At 40.6% G+C, this 17,021-nt stretch overlaps 1 protein-coding gene across 8 annotated transcripts in view; it reads right to left on the bottom strand.

The window, feature by feature from the left end:
• Positions 1-17,021, bottom strand: part of KIAA1210 — a 105,679-nt gene that overhangs the window by 58,361 nt on the left and 30,297 nt on the right. For all 8 annotated transcript variants that reach the window (XR_014697624.1, XR_014697625.1, XM_084534765.1 and 5 more), the window contains 5 exons: positions 15,577-15,653; positions 10,433-10,604; positions 6,002-6,131; positions 3,318-3,476; positions 1,925-1,990 (listed from right to left, as the gene is read on the bottom strand). Coding sequence is in view for 6 of the 8 variants with exons in the window: in XM_084534765.1 (XP_084390891.1) it covers positions 1,925-1,990; positions 3,318-3,476; positions 6,002-6,131; positions 10,433-10,604; positions 15,577-15,653 (604 nt within the window). In the remaining 2 variants the exon portion in view is untranslated. The remainder of the gene's footprint in view (positions 1-1,924; positions 1,991-3,317; positions 3,477-6,001; positions 6,132-10,432; positions 10,605-15,576; positions 15,654-17,021) is intronic.

Below are 17,021 nucleotides of genomic sequence, written 5' to 3' on the forward strand. Positions count from 1 at the left end.
TGCCAAAAAAATGTCCTCAGCCCCAGAAGCTGAGACCATGCTTTGTTTTTAATCAGCCTGGGTTGAAGATACCAAGAAGGAAGTTAGATTTCTGTAAAGGCTATTTGGCAAAGGCGGTATAAACACCAGTTAATGTCTCTGTGAAGTCACTTGATGCTGGCTTTAAGTGACAGCTCCACATTTATCTCCAGTTAATCAGAAAATGGGTGTCTATTAATGTGGAAGGCACAGAGAATTTCATGGGTGAGACAGACATCAGGGTTTTCCACAGAGGCAGCAGCAGCATGAAGGTCCTTGAAAACCCAGCAAAGTAACACAGAGAAAAAACATTAAGTAACTCTTGTCTGCATCCAAATCAATACAAGAGTAAAACATAAATCACTGCATTGTGTGTAACTTCAAATTGCTTAGGATCCAATTCTCTTCTTCCTCTACTAAATATACAACATTGTGAAATGGAATAAGGTGTAGAGTTGTTGGTGCTCTTCAACATTTTCCTCATCTTTGGAATAAGGTTATTTAATGTAGTAACTTCTGCAAGTTCAAATCCTGGTATTACAAAAATAGGTATAAATGCTACTAAAAAAAAAAAAAAAGATTTTTTTTTAGGATTTTTTTTAAATATATATATAAACATGTTGGGATGACTAAGAAAAATATTTGGGTAAAGGAACAGATGCTGCAGTATTGGGAAGCTAGCCAAATCCCTAAAGGGAAGACCCTTTAAGGAGGGGAATTCTGTGCAAAAAAGTTTTCTCATGTCCCTGCCTTTTTTTCTCATAGGGGATGAGGATGTAGGACTGAAAGCACTCAAACTTTAGTACCAGAGAAAAAAGGGCTTTTTATACAGTAAGTAAAAAAAAGTATGCAAGCTTACAAAATGGAGTATTTTAGTCAAAATATAGAATAGGAGATACATTAATAACATGTACACTGAAGTAACAATAAAATATGTAAGTTATTAAAAAGTAATGACAATCTAAGTTACCCAGATCAGCTGAGGCTCTAGGGTTGTCTGACTAGCAGTACACTCAGAGAGGGAGACATGTCTTTATCTTTCTATCCTTAAAGCAAAAGATCTAGGGATGACCAAGCAGGAAAGTATCTGATCTCAACCACGGACAGGGAAGTTGAGCTGGTCTGCTCAAAGGCTGCTTTCTCCCTTCTCAAAGGCTGGCCAAGGAGAAAATGGAAAGGAAAGCTTCCTCGGCAGTGGGGTTAGCTCTGCTTGACCCTTGAGAGCATGAGCTGAGCAGGAGTTTAGCTCAGCTTCAACCAGCAGGGACAGTCAAGGTGAAAGTCACCTAGGCATCTCTCCAAAAATAAAACCTCAGTAAATTTTTCCAGGCTGGTCAAGGAATAGAATGTGATGGTCTGACAGCAGAACCTGCTGCTTCTGACGGTCATTTGCAATCCAGAGTGAAATTTGAATTAACACAGACCTTTTCCTGTGGAATACATGGTGCCCGAAATGGCAGATCCTGCAATTCTTTGCAGTGATGAGAGAGAAGCAGGACACTGCTCACAAGCCACTGCCAACAGGGAGGTGCACTCAATAAGCTGTATGTGCTGGTGTTATTTGGGCACTGGGATACGGAAGAGGAATTGAAGTGTTTTGCTTTCCTACTATGTTATCCAATTTTCTGTTGTGTAACTTTACAGATTCACAGTGTGTTACAGAGCTGACTACACTGTTCACACAAACCACTTACCAGTAGATTTCTGCCTTTCTTTATTTGGTTCATATTCAAAACTCTGCAAGAGTGTGATTTCAGTATCATTTGCATCGCTCTCAACTGTTCATGAACGGTTTGCTACAATATATTCTACCCAGAACCGATAACATGAATACTGCACTGGCTCGATACAGACACCGTACACACTGACTTGGGAAAGTTCATTAGCAGGAAGAGTAGCTATTTACCTGTTCATCTTCACTGTCTGTCCCGCCTAAACTCAAAGAGCTATGACGCTGAACAGGGTTGGAGGACTGTGGGATAAAATAAGGAAAAGGGTAAATCAAAGGAAGTATCACACTGAATTGCCTGGAACTGGATATACAGTACTGATTATGAAAAAATACAAGAGGAAAGACAAAGGAAGGGTCACTGGAAAGTCCCTGCCTCACAGGGTAGGTTTCATTTGTTCACTGGAGATCAAAGTAGGAGAACTTTATCCTGCTGTGAGATATGCCTTTAAGGTCGACCACAAAGAACCAAAACACTGTGCTAGACATATATACAATACAGCAACAAACACTTTAATGGGTAATTGAGCCAATACATTGTTTAGTTATTTTGTATTTTGGCTTTTGTTTTAAGATCTTCAAATTTACAGATGCTTACATACTCACTGAAATCCAAAATCATGCATCTGCTGTAGAAAGGCAGTTCTTAAGAAAGAACTAACCCCAAGACTCTCTTTGAGCCCCATCAACGCCTATTCACACCAGGCTAATAGGATTTTCACTGTTCACCTGTCAATTCAACTAACATTGTCCTGGTTTTGAGCTAATTCATTTTAAAAACAGTAGTTGTTTAAGATTCTTCTGCAGCTTTCATTGTTTCTGTATTCCTCACTAGCTTTGAAACATCCCAAACCTCTTCCTCTTTCACAAGTGCAGGAAATTGCCAATGTCTCCAGCTCTTTGGAGCTCAAAGACATGGGAAGTTTGTGCAGTTTGTGTACCTCAGCTTGTTCTCAGACTGGAAGTAGTACAGTCACAGTCACACAACACTCACATGTAAAAATTTCACTTTTTATACTTTCTGCCATACGCACCTGCCAGAAGACACTGCCTTGACTTTGGTTACATCACTCAGTTACATCAACTGACTTTTTCTCCTCTTTCTCTAATGATATAGGTCACAGCTGCCCTAGCACAGATCTACATAAAACCATAGAAAGCTGTACTCAGGAGTATTTGTAAGGCCAGTTCCTAGCTATCCCTCATGGTGATGAGTCCATAATGCACTTAAGTAATTCATTCTACTTCTGACTGATTTGTTCTATCAAAAAGTGTCTGGCAGGAGGAAGAGCTTTTAAACTACAAGACAGTTCATTAGTACAAACAGACTTTAATGAACCAAAGAATTATGCTAATTCCTCATTCACAAATGTTGGCCTGAAATGAATAATTCCTGTGGTGTTCTACACAAACATCATGTCACAATACCAATGGATTGCATAAAAGAAAATGAATGAAAAATGGCTTTGAAACAGATCTTTGTGGGTATAGAGTAAAAGGTGTTCCCATTCCCCAGATAGATTTTATTTTTTCAATGCAGGAGGTCACTAAAGTGACGTAGTGATTGTACCTTGCTTGTTGAATCTGTCAGAACTTCATGAAGGGTTGAAATTTCAGGAGGGCTTCTAGGTAATCCATCATCTTCAGAAACAGCACCTGCATCTTCCAGTCTCTTTCCGGTTATAACTAGAGGAGGTGATCCAAACCTGATGTTTTGCTGCAACTGAAGCTGTGATTGAAAAGAAATTTAGACTTTCAATGGCATTCTCTACAGGGGACACTTTGGATGCTTTTATCCCAGTTGCTCCTATGCAGAATCTTTTATTTAACAGAAATATTTGAAGTCACAGACTATTCACAGGAAACAGCCATTAATTAGATTTTATTTAATTGCTCTCATCAAGGACCCATCATTAGAACAGACTTCTGTACAAAACTAAATTAAAACCAGTTTTATTCCGTAAATTATCAAAGACAAATTTTACCATGCCAGAAAACTTAGACGATTTTTAATATGTTTAAATTTAAACTTTAAAAATTCTTTTAGATTTAAGCATTCTTTAAATGATAACATGTATCAGGACACACATATAACCCCACAAAGCACTGTCAGTCCACAGTTCCCAACCCCAAGTTTATGTGGACAACTTTCCTTCCCAAAGCCCTTCCCCAGATATTGTCAGTGTGTCACTACCCTCTGTCACACAATTATCTGAGTCCCACTTCTTATGTAAAGACAACTTAATTCAATTCTGGTCCACCCGAATGAATTGCTTGTTAGTTTTCTCCAGCATCACATCCTGGTCCTGTCTACAGCAAGAATGATAACAACAGCCAGGAACAACTTTGTTTGTGAAGGAGTATGGAGTTTCTTTTCCAAGATTGCACAAAAAAAATGTTCTGGCAGGCCCTGACCCTAGAAAAATCAAACAAAGTCTGTAACCTCACAAGCAGCCAGATGTTCCCTCAAACTAAAAAAGTTCAAAACTCAGGAAACACCATTACAAAAACTCTTGGCTTAAGTTTTTCAGCTATGTCAAAGCTGGAATACAGACAACGTCTGAACAGAATCTTTGTCCTTCAACTACAAATGTCTCATCCAAATATCCCCACAACTACAAATGTCTCATCCAAATATCCCCAAGATAAATATACAGACCTGCTTTTTCTGGTCCTTTGCTTATTAAACCACATTTGGAAATTCTAGGCCTAATTCTATGCTGTTTTGCAAGCTATGCATTCATTTCTATCTCTGCAAAATAAATCTAAGCAGCTGTCATTCAGTGAGATTTACTTAGAACATAACTCCTATAGCTACACAGGGTACCACAATGTCATCCTTTTATCCTTCAATCTCCCTGTTTAAACAGCTTTCTTGCCCTCTTACCTGCATTAGTGAAGTAAATTTCACCAATACAGTCTGCAAAAGCAGGAGTGATGACAAACTGCACAAAGATTGCAATACATGGGCAAAAAGAAGTAAGATATACAACATACCTGCCTTTCATGGGAAGGAAAACACAGAGAGTCAGTTCTGCTCTCCTCTCTTTTCACAACTTCCCATCTTTGATTTATTAAATTCATTACATGTAGACAGCAAAGTGTTACAGTAAGAAACTTCGAATTTACAGTCTGTCTGCTACTGGTAGAAGTCTACATTGCTAAGAAAATACCAGCTTTTGTTAGTGTTTGGCTTTTTGTCTGACAACTGTCAAGCTCACAGAAACAGACTGTCCTTTATGGCTATGAAAATAGTGCTGGCTGTATTAAGTCACCATGGAGGATGATGCACGGATGAAGAGAGGGCACAGTGGGCTGGAGATAGCGTGAAAAGAGCTTTTTTTCCCCTTGATGGAGTTCTGTCATATATAAACATGACTTCTCCTGCCTCTCCTATTGTTATGCAAAAAATACCCTGAATTGAAGGTTGGCTTATTTTGCCTCCTTATGGATGAACAAGTCCCTCTGTGCGTCCTCTATTACTTAACATGTGATGCAATTGTGCTTTGCAACATGAAGCCCACACAGGGCAAAGGAAGAATTTCAATAGCCTTTGGCTGCCTTTTATCAAGAGTTTGTTTTCAGTCTCTGGAAAAACTTTAAACTTTTATCTCAGTGCTCTAAGCTGGGCAGATATTTGAATGCAATTAATAAAACCAATAGTTGATAAGGGAGCTGTCAAGGAGGGTTCGGTATGTGCCTTGGAAGAAGGAAATGACCTAGCAGAATACAGTATCCTTTGCTGGCAGAGAGCGGAAGAATAATGATATAAATAAAGCTGTCACTAAGAATGCCCTGACATATCCATCATCACACACACTTACACAGCCCCTGGTGCTAGCATGTTCTGTGAAAACATCGCAGCTAGACGTTCAAAAAATATATGCCTTTATAACGAATAACAGTGTAAGGGACACTCTGCAGTATAAATAGCCTTAGTCCAAAAACAGTAGCTCTGAAGTAAAGAATAGGAATCCCATTGGAAGAGGACATGCTCATTAAGTAAAGATCCAGCTCACGGACTCTTGGAAACATCTCAGTTGTACGTTATGGGACCTGGGCAAGGCTTAAAGCTCCAAAAGTGCTCAAAGAAGCAACTTCCAAGAGGCAGAGCAGATCCAAAAGCAGTCACTTTGTTTGGCTTTGGACGCTTCAGTCAACAAAGTCTTACAATGCACAGCAGAGGCATAAGAGAGTTTCCTAGGAGAGAGCTAATACAAAGCAGCACCACGAATGAGGGAAAGATGTTCTCACCTGCAAAGTTTTCACTCTTCCAGGTATGTTTTCCTGAGATGACACGTCCCCTGCCACACCTCCTGGTACAGATTCAAAAATGAAGACGCTGTCATGCGACAAGGCTTTGTTTCCCATGCTTCCTTTGGGCCTGGAAGGGAGGAGAGTGGTCACTGCACTGCGTATAGCTCTGAGACTCCTTTGCACCACATCACCGTGGTGATCATAAAGAGACCAGGGTGGGATACATGCCACTTCAGATTTCTGCATGTTAGCTGTCTGTGGCAGTCACTGCTAGCTCCTTCTACACTCAGAAGGGAGAAGGAAGAACATTTAGGATGCTGATTGAATGGAAGTGTCTACTGTATGATGTAAGTGGTACCTGTATTGAATGTGTGACCAAGTCTCTGTGAGCTAGAAAGAGAACCCAAGGTAATTAGGTGCTGCCAACATGTAATTGGACACTTCCAACCCTCAGGGAAGCCTACAGGGCAATGGAGGGCCACAAAAGTCCTGTGCCCTCTTTTGTTGGGAATGGGTCCACCTTGGGACATTCCAGATGCAATCTCTGCAGCCTCGTGTTATCACACCTGCCAAAGACTCTATTGTTTCTCCCATTCTTGCAAATGCTCCCAGAAAATGTAATTCCACTACAGTAACAAACTTGATTGATATCCTCTTGGGTCCAGCAATAAATACAGTTCTGTTCACCTGTATCATGAACACCACCAGATCCCAAACATATACCAAATAAAGATGGGACAAGCATCCAAAGCCACAGCTACATAGCCATGGCCAAATTAGAGTAGCCAGGTAAGATATCACTGCCCTACTTCTATGTACACTGAGTGGTCAGCCCAGTGGAGCACAGATGAGTTCCAACTACATCTGTTAATTGAGTTATAATCAACTGAGATTGATTGGGGTTGGTCTGCTAGGCTGTGCAGGGCATATTTTGCACTTGGGTAGCATGACAAGGAAGGCTCCAGATCGTTTAGTCACCAAGTTCCACAAGCGTAGGCGCACTGTCTGTACATTATTTTGTCCAAAAGACCACAAGTATGGCCTCTCTCAGGATTATATTCTGGCACTTAACTGGGAAACAACAGAATACTCGTGTTGTTGGCTGCCAGCCTTATAACCTCCAAATTACAAGGATTCTTTGGCTCTGCTGCCTCCCAGGTTACGCCCACTGCCTCTGAAAGTTTCACTCAGGGTAAGAGAAGACAATTAGAAACAAAACTTTGACAAGGAAAATCCAGTAAGTCTAACAGCCTCCTACAAGGAAACAAAATAGAAGGGGGCTCTTATTTGCCTAGTCTCACATTCTCTCTTTAATTTAGAGGAAAGCCCTGAAAGACAGTTAACTTTGATAATGTAAATATGACATATTAAAAAAACAACAATAAAAAAACACAAGTTACTCTTTTTCCTCCTGCATCTGCCTCCTGCATCCTGCATACAGTTATGCCAAGTCTCACAGCAGGGCAAAATAGTTTTTCTCTATGTTTGTGTAGTGTCCAAGACAGCCTGAGCTCTTTCTATCACAGCACAGGTCAGAGTTCATGCTTCCTCTCACAATATGTACTAGTCAGTGTCTGTGATGATGTATAAGGCAGCAATTCTACGCACCAGTAAGCCCTTCTCTTATTTCATCGTTAAAGTGAATAAAGCAATCACATGTTTCTTTATGTTAGATTTTACAGAGCCATTTTCAGCATGAAAGACACTCTACATGGGCAAGACAATAATTTTGCTGCATTCAGTCATTTTCAGCATGAAGTACACTGTACACGGGCAAGACATAATAACTGCTGCATTCAGAAATCCAGTGTCACTGAGCTTTTATTTACCGTAATGTATATTTGTTATTAGCTGGTTTTTTTATTATTATTATTTATTGCATGGAATGCACATGCATTAGGATATATTAACCTTTTCCATCAGGCATTTCCTCATTTCTTTTACTTGGAATTGTTTAGTAATAAAAGCAGAGGTTTCTTTGTTCTCTAGTCTGTCAGTACAAGACCTGTTTCTTTCTTTCATTCTTTCTTCCTTTCTTTTTCTCTCTACATATACATCATGACGGTTGGACTTGATATTGAAGGTTTTTTCCAGCCTAGATGATTCTATTTGCATTTGCAAGAGAATTACTGTATTTTTGCCTGGCAGTGGCAAAAAGAGCATTGGATTAAATATAGAATTAACTGCAGCTTTAGTACAGATGAGTCTTTTATGTGCAAACATACATTCATGTGTAATTCCAGGCAGTGTATTTATATTTGCACTGATGTTTAAACGCACTGTTAGCTAAACACCCAGATGTTTTAGCTCCCGTATTTCCAATGCTGGCTTCCCCATACAAATGCTCACTGGGTTCAAATGTAGCACCCCTCAAGCTGCTGTGCTTGAGGAAATGGTGGGACTCTCAACACAACGTGCTTTAACCTTGCCATCATGGAAGTTTTTCCATTTCCATTCAAAACTCATGCCTCTCAGAAGACAAAGAGGCAGTGGCATGTAATGCTCCCTTGTCCTTCACAGATGACCAATCCCATTGATGCCCTGCAGCACCATGACATCTGAGCACATCCCTTTGGCTTCTGCAAGAAACATTTGGCACACCTGAGGGTTTGGTCTCTAGTTAGTATTAAAAAAAAATAAATCTTAAAAAGATCACATGGTTTAAAAAAAAAAAAAAAAAGGTGAAGAGAAGGAATAAAAGAAAACAAGTGCTTCTGCCTCAAGAACAAATGGACAGCAGCATTGTTTTAGGATTGTCTTTGGTATTCTGTATGCCAGGAATTGCAAAGCACAAGGCCTGACTATAAACCCTTCAAATCTGTATTTCCACTGGCTTTCAGGATCAGGTCTTCCAAAGGATTACGATGTTCAGTCTCTCTTGGTATCTACAAAGTGTGCTCAAACCCTGGACACGATAGGGTTTTCAAATAGGGTATACAAATTTACCCTCTCAATTTTTTGCATTGTCCATCCAATCCTATCTCTAAGGGAAAAAACAGAGGGGTTTTACTCATTTCCTGATCTCTGGTCTTATAAAACATTTTTAAATGGAGGATAGCGCTGAGGTAAATAGCAATTGGACTTGAAGTACTTGGTTAAGGGAAAGACCAAAGAGTTTTCAGCCATGTAGCTTCTGGATCTGACAGCTGATTTTAAGCCAGACTCCTCTATGGGCTCTTGGTGTAAGCTCAGCCATTTCCAAGCCTTTTGGACTGGGTCAGCTGAGTCTCTATAATTCCCCTTGCCCTAGGGGCTGGTTGTGTTATATATTCTGCTGCTGTTACACTAACAAACAAAATTAAGAGATTATTTGTTTCCTGAAACCCAAATCATTTTTATGATGCAGTGGTATAACAGAGAGAGTGAGGAAACGTGGGGCAGGGAGGCACAAGTACCCTTGAGAAAGTAACGCCTACAAGTTGCTCCACCAAAAGAAACCAGTAGTGTCCAGCTGCACCTAAGGTCTGATTGATGATACACTGCATTTAGCAGCAACGTTGATTTCAGCATCTAGTCACCCACTTGTGACCTCTGCCACTGTCCAATGTCCCCTCTAACAATGCACTGCAAAGTGTGGGAAGCGGCCAGTGTGCCATCACATTAGGTTAGTCTGTAGCTCCACAGCCCAGGGCCTAAGATACACCAAAGAGAAGCCTCAGCAGCTAACAGGGGAGGTGGGGAAGGCTGGAAAGCAGCCAAATTACAGGCTGCAAGATACTAATCCATGACACCCCTGGTGGGAGACAGCCACGTTCAGAGGGTTGTCCCACCCTAGATACAGAATAGTTCCTATTACAGTAACTGAAAGGGACAAGTTTCAGAACGGACACCATTCAAGGACCTGAGAATTGTTCTGCACACACCTTGAGGACTGACAAACCTCACTCGTGCTCAGCCCTTCAGGGTGGCTGACACAAAACTCGAGGCCTTCTGTTGTTCTCTGTACAGAAACGGCAGCATAAAAGTTAAACTAAGCAGAAATCTCATTCTGAGAACACATCACACTTTCCGTTCTCCCAACCACAACAGAGAGCACCATTTATGCTAAAAAATAGCAACTCAACTTTACATTTATTCTCTGTACTAGCAGTACTCAATCATCCTTCCTTGTAAAGCTGCTGCTGATCAGATCTTCCAAGACATATTTCAAAAGCTAAAACCAATCAAAACAATCTGGGCTATCTGCAGTTTTACAGAGGAGGAGGTTGGATCACCCCTGCCCCTGGCTGCCCTCCCCCTCCTCTCCACCATGGCTTTGGAAGCACATAGCAAAGAAAGAGGAAATTCCTGGAATTCCTTCATCAGCATTAGGGCTTGTTTTGCACAAACTTGGACAGAGGTTGCTCCTAAGGGGCCAGCCTGTGCTTTCATCCCATTGCAGCAAGAGGTCTGCCCTTATTTATTTATTTTCCTTCCCCGCCAGCTTACCCAGCCTCCTTCGGTGAATGAAGTGCATTAGCCTCGTCGAGCACAGAGATGCTGACATCGCTGCTGGACTGGCTAGGTTTTAAATTACTCTCCCCCCTGGGAGGTGGAGGCTCTTTCCTTTTCTTCTTGGCAAAGAAGTTCTTGAAAGTCTGAAATTTGGATTTTTTCTTTCCTGCAACATGAGAAAAAAGAAAATTTATGGAAGTTGGAGGTGTTGCTTAGCTTGGAGAATGTTTTCCTTTTAAATTTTGAAGGAAGCTTATGGACAGCCACAAGCAGGAGCAGCCCATTGAGTTCTAGTCAGCTGCCTTGTAAATAATTCAGTGCTGGAGTCTAGTGAAAGGTGAAGCTGCAGTTCTTAGACGTGCTGCCTATAAAGCAACACTGACATTAGGTTGACAATGGTGGTGGCTACTTAGGTTCCAGTTTATGAAAAATACACAGAATGTATCTATCACAACTGACAAATGATCATGCAAATCATACAAATTATACTTAATATTTTTTCAATAAAACAATTAACATTTTAAAGTCTTTAAATGTTTCATTTAGCTTGGTTTATTTCTGCTTTTTCTTTATTCAGGGCTGTAAGGAAACAAAAAGATTAAAACTGGCAAAGGAATCCATAAACCCTAAAACCAAAAGATCTGTTTTCACACTACATTAGTGCCCCAAATTAAAATCAACAACTCCTCGAAGGTTAGTGGAGCAAGCTTAAGTTAAGACATTCCCCTGCAGAACACGAAACCCTCAAACATAGCAACCCTAAGAACATGATTAGAAAACTGCTAAGCTGACTTCACATTTTCCATTGTCCAAACGAAAAGAAATACAAAAAGAGAATAGACCATAAGAACCATAATTGACTTCTTTCATTTTTAATAGCCTTAGATACTTTCACATTCTTATTTATATTTTCTTTCAGCACACAAAAGCTGTGTTTTGTCACTGACTCTTACATTGAGGGGTCATTTTGGGGTGGTTTGGGCCAAGCTATTGTACTGACCCCCGTGGTTGACTTAAATACGTATGCAGAGCAATAACATCATTGCATATCAGAGCCAAATTCATTGTTCAATTAATACTTTACAGCAGTTGGCATAATAAATGCTCACAGCTGGAGGATTCCTTAATAAGCAAGGCATTCTTTCCACGCAGTTATTGTCTTCTCCCAGCAATGATTTAGTCGGCAATGCTCTGCCTCAACGTGTGCCCTGTGTGTGTAGGGACTTCTGCCAACACGCCTTATCTGGGCTGAAACTGTGCCACCGCACAGCTGCATCGTGCATCAGACAGTAGGCACTTTGAGAAGTAAACAATGACACCGAGACCTGCTCACCCTGTCTCCTCCCAGCTCTCGAGATGGGTGCCAGCAGCACGCATCAGGACGTACAAGGATGCTGCTACACCGACCAGCATGGCCTGACAAAAAGGCACCTCTCTGCAGAGCAGTAGTTGTCAAAGACGACGTGCACTTTGCTTTTCCAGTGAGTTGGGCTGTCACTGGGACCAAGCTATTTTTCCAACAATTTAGTGTAAAATGATCAATGGATTTCCACTCACCTAAATAACAACGAGATGTGGTGCTCCTATGGAGGGTTTATCAGCAGAAGATCTCAGAAAGCTGTGTATCAGGCAGTAAAAGAATGATGTAGTCTCAGAAAATAAAGGATAAATTGCCTCCCTTGGATGCCAGAGCTGAGCCCAAAGCTTTTAGAGTTGTTAAGACTCTGTCATGGGGCTCAATGAGTTTTACACTGGGCCCAGAGCAGGAGATGGTAAGAAAAGACAGGTCACACAGCAATCCGAAGAGCACAGTGCCTCCCAACGAAACAAGTGTGTTGACTGAGACTGCATTCTTTAGAAATGCCTCTCTACCATTACTACCATTCACATCAGTAGCTAGACAACCTACATGGTATTCTTTTGGCAAACTGGACAAAGCAGAATTGGTTTATTTTAGATTAGCAAAACAAAAGATTAAAATGAAGCAGCACCCCAAAATTATCAATCCATCAATGTCTGCTAGCACACTCCCGTGACTGAAAGAACAAAATGGCAGACGTTGCTGCACACAGAGAGCTTTGCAACTTAAAGGCAGTCTAAATGAAAAATAAGGACATTGCCAGCTACAGTGGAGATCTGTCATTGACAACAAGGAAGTTTGATTCTAGTGCAAGTATTACTGATGAGCATAATTAGATGTTAGTATTGCCAGAAGAACCAGGAGGATGTTAAAAAAAAAAAAAAACAAAAAAACAAAAAAACAACACACACACACAAAACACAACCAACAAAAAAGAAGTGGTCCTAAGGACAAGAACAACAGACACAAGTCCTTCCACAAAGGAGAATATTGCCAGGGAGAACATTCCAAATACTTGTTTAGATCAGAAGTGGTGCTAACTTTAGAATGGAGTCCATGGAAAAGGTTCACAAGCACTACCAATTAGTAAACCTCAACTGGCATGGGACAATACTTGGGCATCGTTGTGAACAGAGAGTCCTCTGTTACTTCAGTACCTTCTCTAGCCTCTGATTTATTTCTGATGTATGGGGCACATCCCCTCCAGCAATAATTCCTCTTCAGCTGGGCTCTGCTCAGCTGCACGCCTTCAGCTGTTTCAGATGAATGAGAAACACTCAGTTTCCCTGCAGTTCCAGAAGATGGGCATTTGCCGTGTTATTACGCAAAGAAGATAAAATCACCCCTAGACACTTTGTGCTGCATGCAGATGAAAACTGTGGGGCTGCTCTGTGGCGGAGCATTTGACAATAAAGGCACAGCTCAGAAAGATGGTGTTCAAATCAGTTTCCTGCTGCAAGCACTTTGTACTGCTGCTTTTGCACGCTGTTAAAGGGATGCCACATTTCATTTAGAGGTGTCTACATCTCAGTGCACTGTGAAGTAGCCCAACATATCATTAAATTGGTACCGTGCTCCATGATAATTCAACTTACTGAGTAATGTGCGAGAGGATCTTATGACTTAAAATGGAAAAAAGCTGTTGCATAACAAAAACCTAGTCAAAACAGGGAGAGAAAATCCAAGCTCAGACAACTGCCTTTTCCCCAGTCACCCACTGATGAATAATTCAATGTAATAATTCACCACTGATGAATAAAATAATGTCATTATTTTTAAATGCTTACAGTTGTCAATATTCAATTAAGACATTAAAAACAAAATATTAATTTAAAGGCTACTGCCCTAAAAAGTAAAAGTCCTCCCCAAAATGAACTCTAACAATTTAGCCCATTATAAGAGAAAAGGAGCAGGAATAAGCATTTGCTTTTTCTGTAAAGTTTATTTATTCTGTATTTTTTACTGCTTGTGTATTGCCTATTTCATGGTTTCTCCTGTGCACTGAGAGAATTAACGCTCTTTTTGCTCACTGTAGAGCTCTTCCCTATAACATAGAAGAGAGAAAGATACTTTTACCAGTGCAAAATTGAGACTGTAAAAAGCAGAGGGATTATCTGATTTAGAAGCTCAATTATCATATTTAAATCAAACGGATCATTTAGGGATATTCTATGCTCTCTGTCTTCTAAGGTGCACTCATTTTTTTCTTCAGCTCCAACAACTAGCTATTTTCATGAATAAGAATACAGGATATTAAAAAAAAAAAAGAGAAGATTCTCAAAAAAAATACCACAATCCATGATTCTAGCTTCACAAAAAAATACTCAAGGCTGCCAAACAGGCAACAAAATTGTGATATTTAGCAAGACTAGCACTGGGCACTGAGAGTTTTTGGACAATTACCTTGTCACTACCGCTAAGAAGAAACAGTGTGCACTGGAAACTCTACAACTAGTCAGACAATAACATAACCCCCAAGAAGTTAATCTCATTGACTAGACTGTGAAGAGTGGGAATTTTAGCCTCCTAAAGCTTTTCCATTATAAGCCACTACAAAGAGGAAGAGGTGATGCAATCCTACCTTACATGGGAAATAAACAAATTTCCAAAAATTAAAACAACAACAAAACAAGATAGGTTTTTCCAGGTCTGGTTAAGTGTTTCTTGAATATCTCAGTAATAGTGCAGCAGCTTTTAACGTAATAAGTTTGGTTCAATTAGAACCAGTTAGAGGCAGAAATATTCCTGGTCTTTTTAGAGCCAATGCTTAAGCCAGCAAGCCATCTCCTGCCTTCCTTGTCAACAGGGTCAGGATTTGATCCATTTTCTGAATGTTTTCCAAACCTGAGCACAAAACGTGCACGTCTGGGTTTCACATAAGATTACTAGTATGTCCCAAGTAGCACTGGACAACGTCATCAACTAGGTTATAAATTCAGGAAACCAGCCACTACTGGGCATCCACCACCCCTTCCTTCACCACTATCCATCTGCCACACAGGGTTCAACTAAGAGTTGCTTTGCTATTTGATTTTCTCCCGTACCAGTATTCTGGTGGTGGCAAATCTATTTCTAAAGGATGAAGCAAGCTGGTCTTTGAAACACTGAAACATTGAAGATGACTGTGAAACATTAGCCAAAAAAAATCAACTGGTATGACAGCCACTTCTGAAATGCTTCAGCTATTGTGGTATTCTTCATACTTGCTTAGCTCCTCTAGAAAAGTCTGAACACTGGCAAAAGGGATTTGCTTTAATTAACACAGCTCTGGCATAAGTAACATATTTTCCTTTCTTGTCTATTATTCCATTCCCTCATGGGTGCCTGCATCAGCCCATGCCACTGGATGAAAGAATAAGTAACAAATGGTTGTCTGTGGCCAGAAGCAGAGAATAAAGCTGCAGCAGGGGCACTCACAGCTCCCACAGGCAGAGGCTAATACAACAGTTGGCTACCATGCTCAGCCCCCAGCTCTGTGGCATCCACCAAGGCAGGCACAACAAGCAGCTATTCAAGCTCTTATGTCCTAATTTTTTGAAAATCCAAGGCAGATTCAGAAAATACTAACCTCCATCACATTATGATCCTCCAGTACTGCACATTAAGGGTCCTTTTCATAATATTGCCAGCTGGCAATGCCACTCAGGAAAAAAAAAAAAAAAAAAAAAAAAAAAAAAACTAAACCTGCAAAATGAGTCATCACAGACATTTCCCCCAGCTTGAAAAAAATAAACCTTGACTTCCAAATCAGCTCCACATTTGGAGAACTACTGCTTACCTGTGCACTCTTCAACAGTCTCTCCTGTTTCAGGTGACTGTATGACGTCTGTTGGCCCCGTAGCCATGATATAGTCACTGAAATAGAGATGAAAGCATTGGTTAAATTTTCGTCCACCTTCACAGATTACGATCCCACCCTGCTGCTGTGTTCCCAAATGCTCATCACAAACAGAGCTTGCACACTTGTTTTGCACCTGAGCCACAGACCTTTTCCACATTTTTCAGTGACACTTATTTCTCCAGCCAAAACAAATAAACTAGTCTTACTTTGTGCCAGTACCTCTCTCTTTTTAGGAATCCAGGATCAAAGCTTGTATTACATGAAAATGTGACCAGCAAGGACTGTAATGCTTCCCAGCCTCAGAATAATGAGTCTTTATGCACACGCTTTGCTACAGACTGACAGCTCCATGCTACTGTAAAAAACATCTTAAATAAGAGCTCTGCTGCCGAGGGTGCATGTATTACAGTGTCCTTACAGCAGGCATCAGGCTAGCCTGTCAGCATTATTAAAATTAGTTAAGCATCAGCACTGAACCATCATTCTGGGCTATGCTGCATTTGTGGAAACCAATAGATCAAATTTATTTTGGTTCCAGTGCAATCAGCTTTTAGCCACAAGCTTTGAAACCTTATCGCAAGCAGGTCTATTGATCAACCACATTAGCTGACGGCATCATCTTCCTCCCCGATGAAAACAAAAGTTCGGTCTAGTTTTAAGATCATTCAATGCTAACTGGCTCCACTTTGTATTTTCCAAGGCTCCTAAACGGGTGTCTGTCAGAAACAAAGGGATTAGGCAGCAGACCGCAAGAGTTACAGTACAAATGTCAAGCAACAATGGAAATGTGACAGTTTAGCAAGGCAGCTCATAAATATTGTCCTTTGTTAGAGGAGATATCCAAATGATACATTTACATAGTTAGCAGTTCCAGTATGCCATGTCAGGGCTTAAAGAGTAAGAAATCTTCACAAAGAAATGAGAATACCCATACAAACAAATGAAAATACCCCCACAAACAAATCTTGTCCCCTTTTTTGCACAGAAATGGTTTATTTTCCACCTCAAGTGGTACAATACTGCTAAATTACATAGCTTAGGTGCCTACTTGGCCAGTCAGCAAACTCTTGCATTCCTTCTGTATCAGCCACACCTGTAATCTGTTATGGTGAAGAGCACCAGTACTTCCCTGAGTCCATGGGCAGCCCAAGTCCTCAGATAACCTTAAAAGAGAAGGTGTGTAGAGGAAATGGGACTGTCAAAAAAAAAAAAAAAAAGGTAAAAAAAAAAAAAAAAAAAAGGTAGCAGGCCATGGAGGAAAAAGGCAGGGCTCCTGCAAGAAAGCAGAGAGAGGAAGCGTGCCCTGTACTACCTGCTGCCATGCTGCTGACCTCTAGGTAGAAACGGAGCAGACGGACTGCAGTTTTCTTCTGGTTTAACTC

The sequence above is a fragment of the Aythya ferina genome (genome assembly GCF_964211825.1).
Source record: "Aythya ferina genome assembly, chromosome: 13".
Taxonomy (NCBI): domain Eukaryota; kingdom Metazoa; phylum Chordata; class Aves; order Anseriformes; family Anatidae; genus Aythya; species Aythya ferina.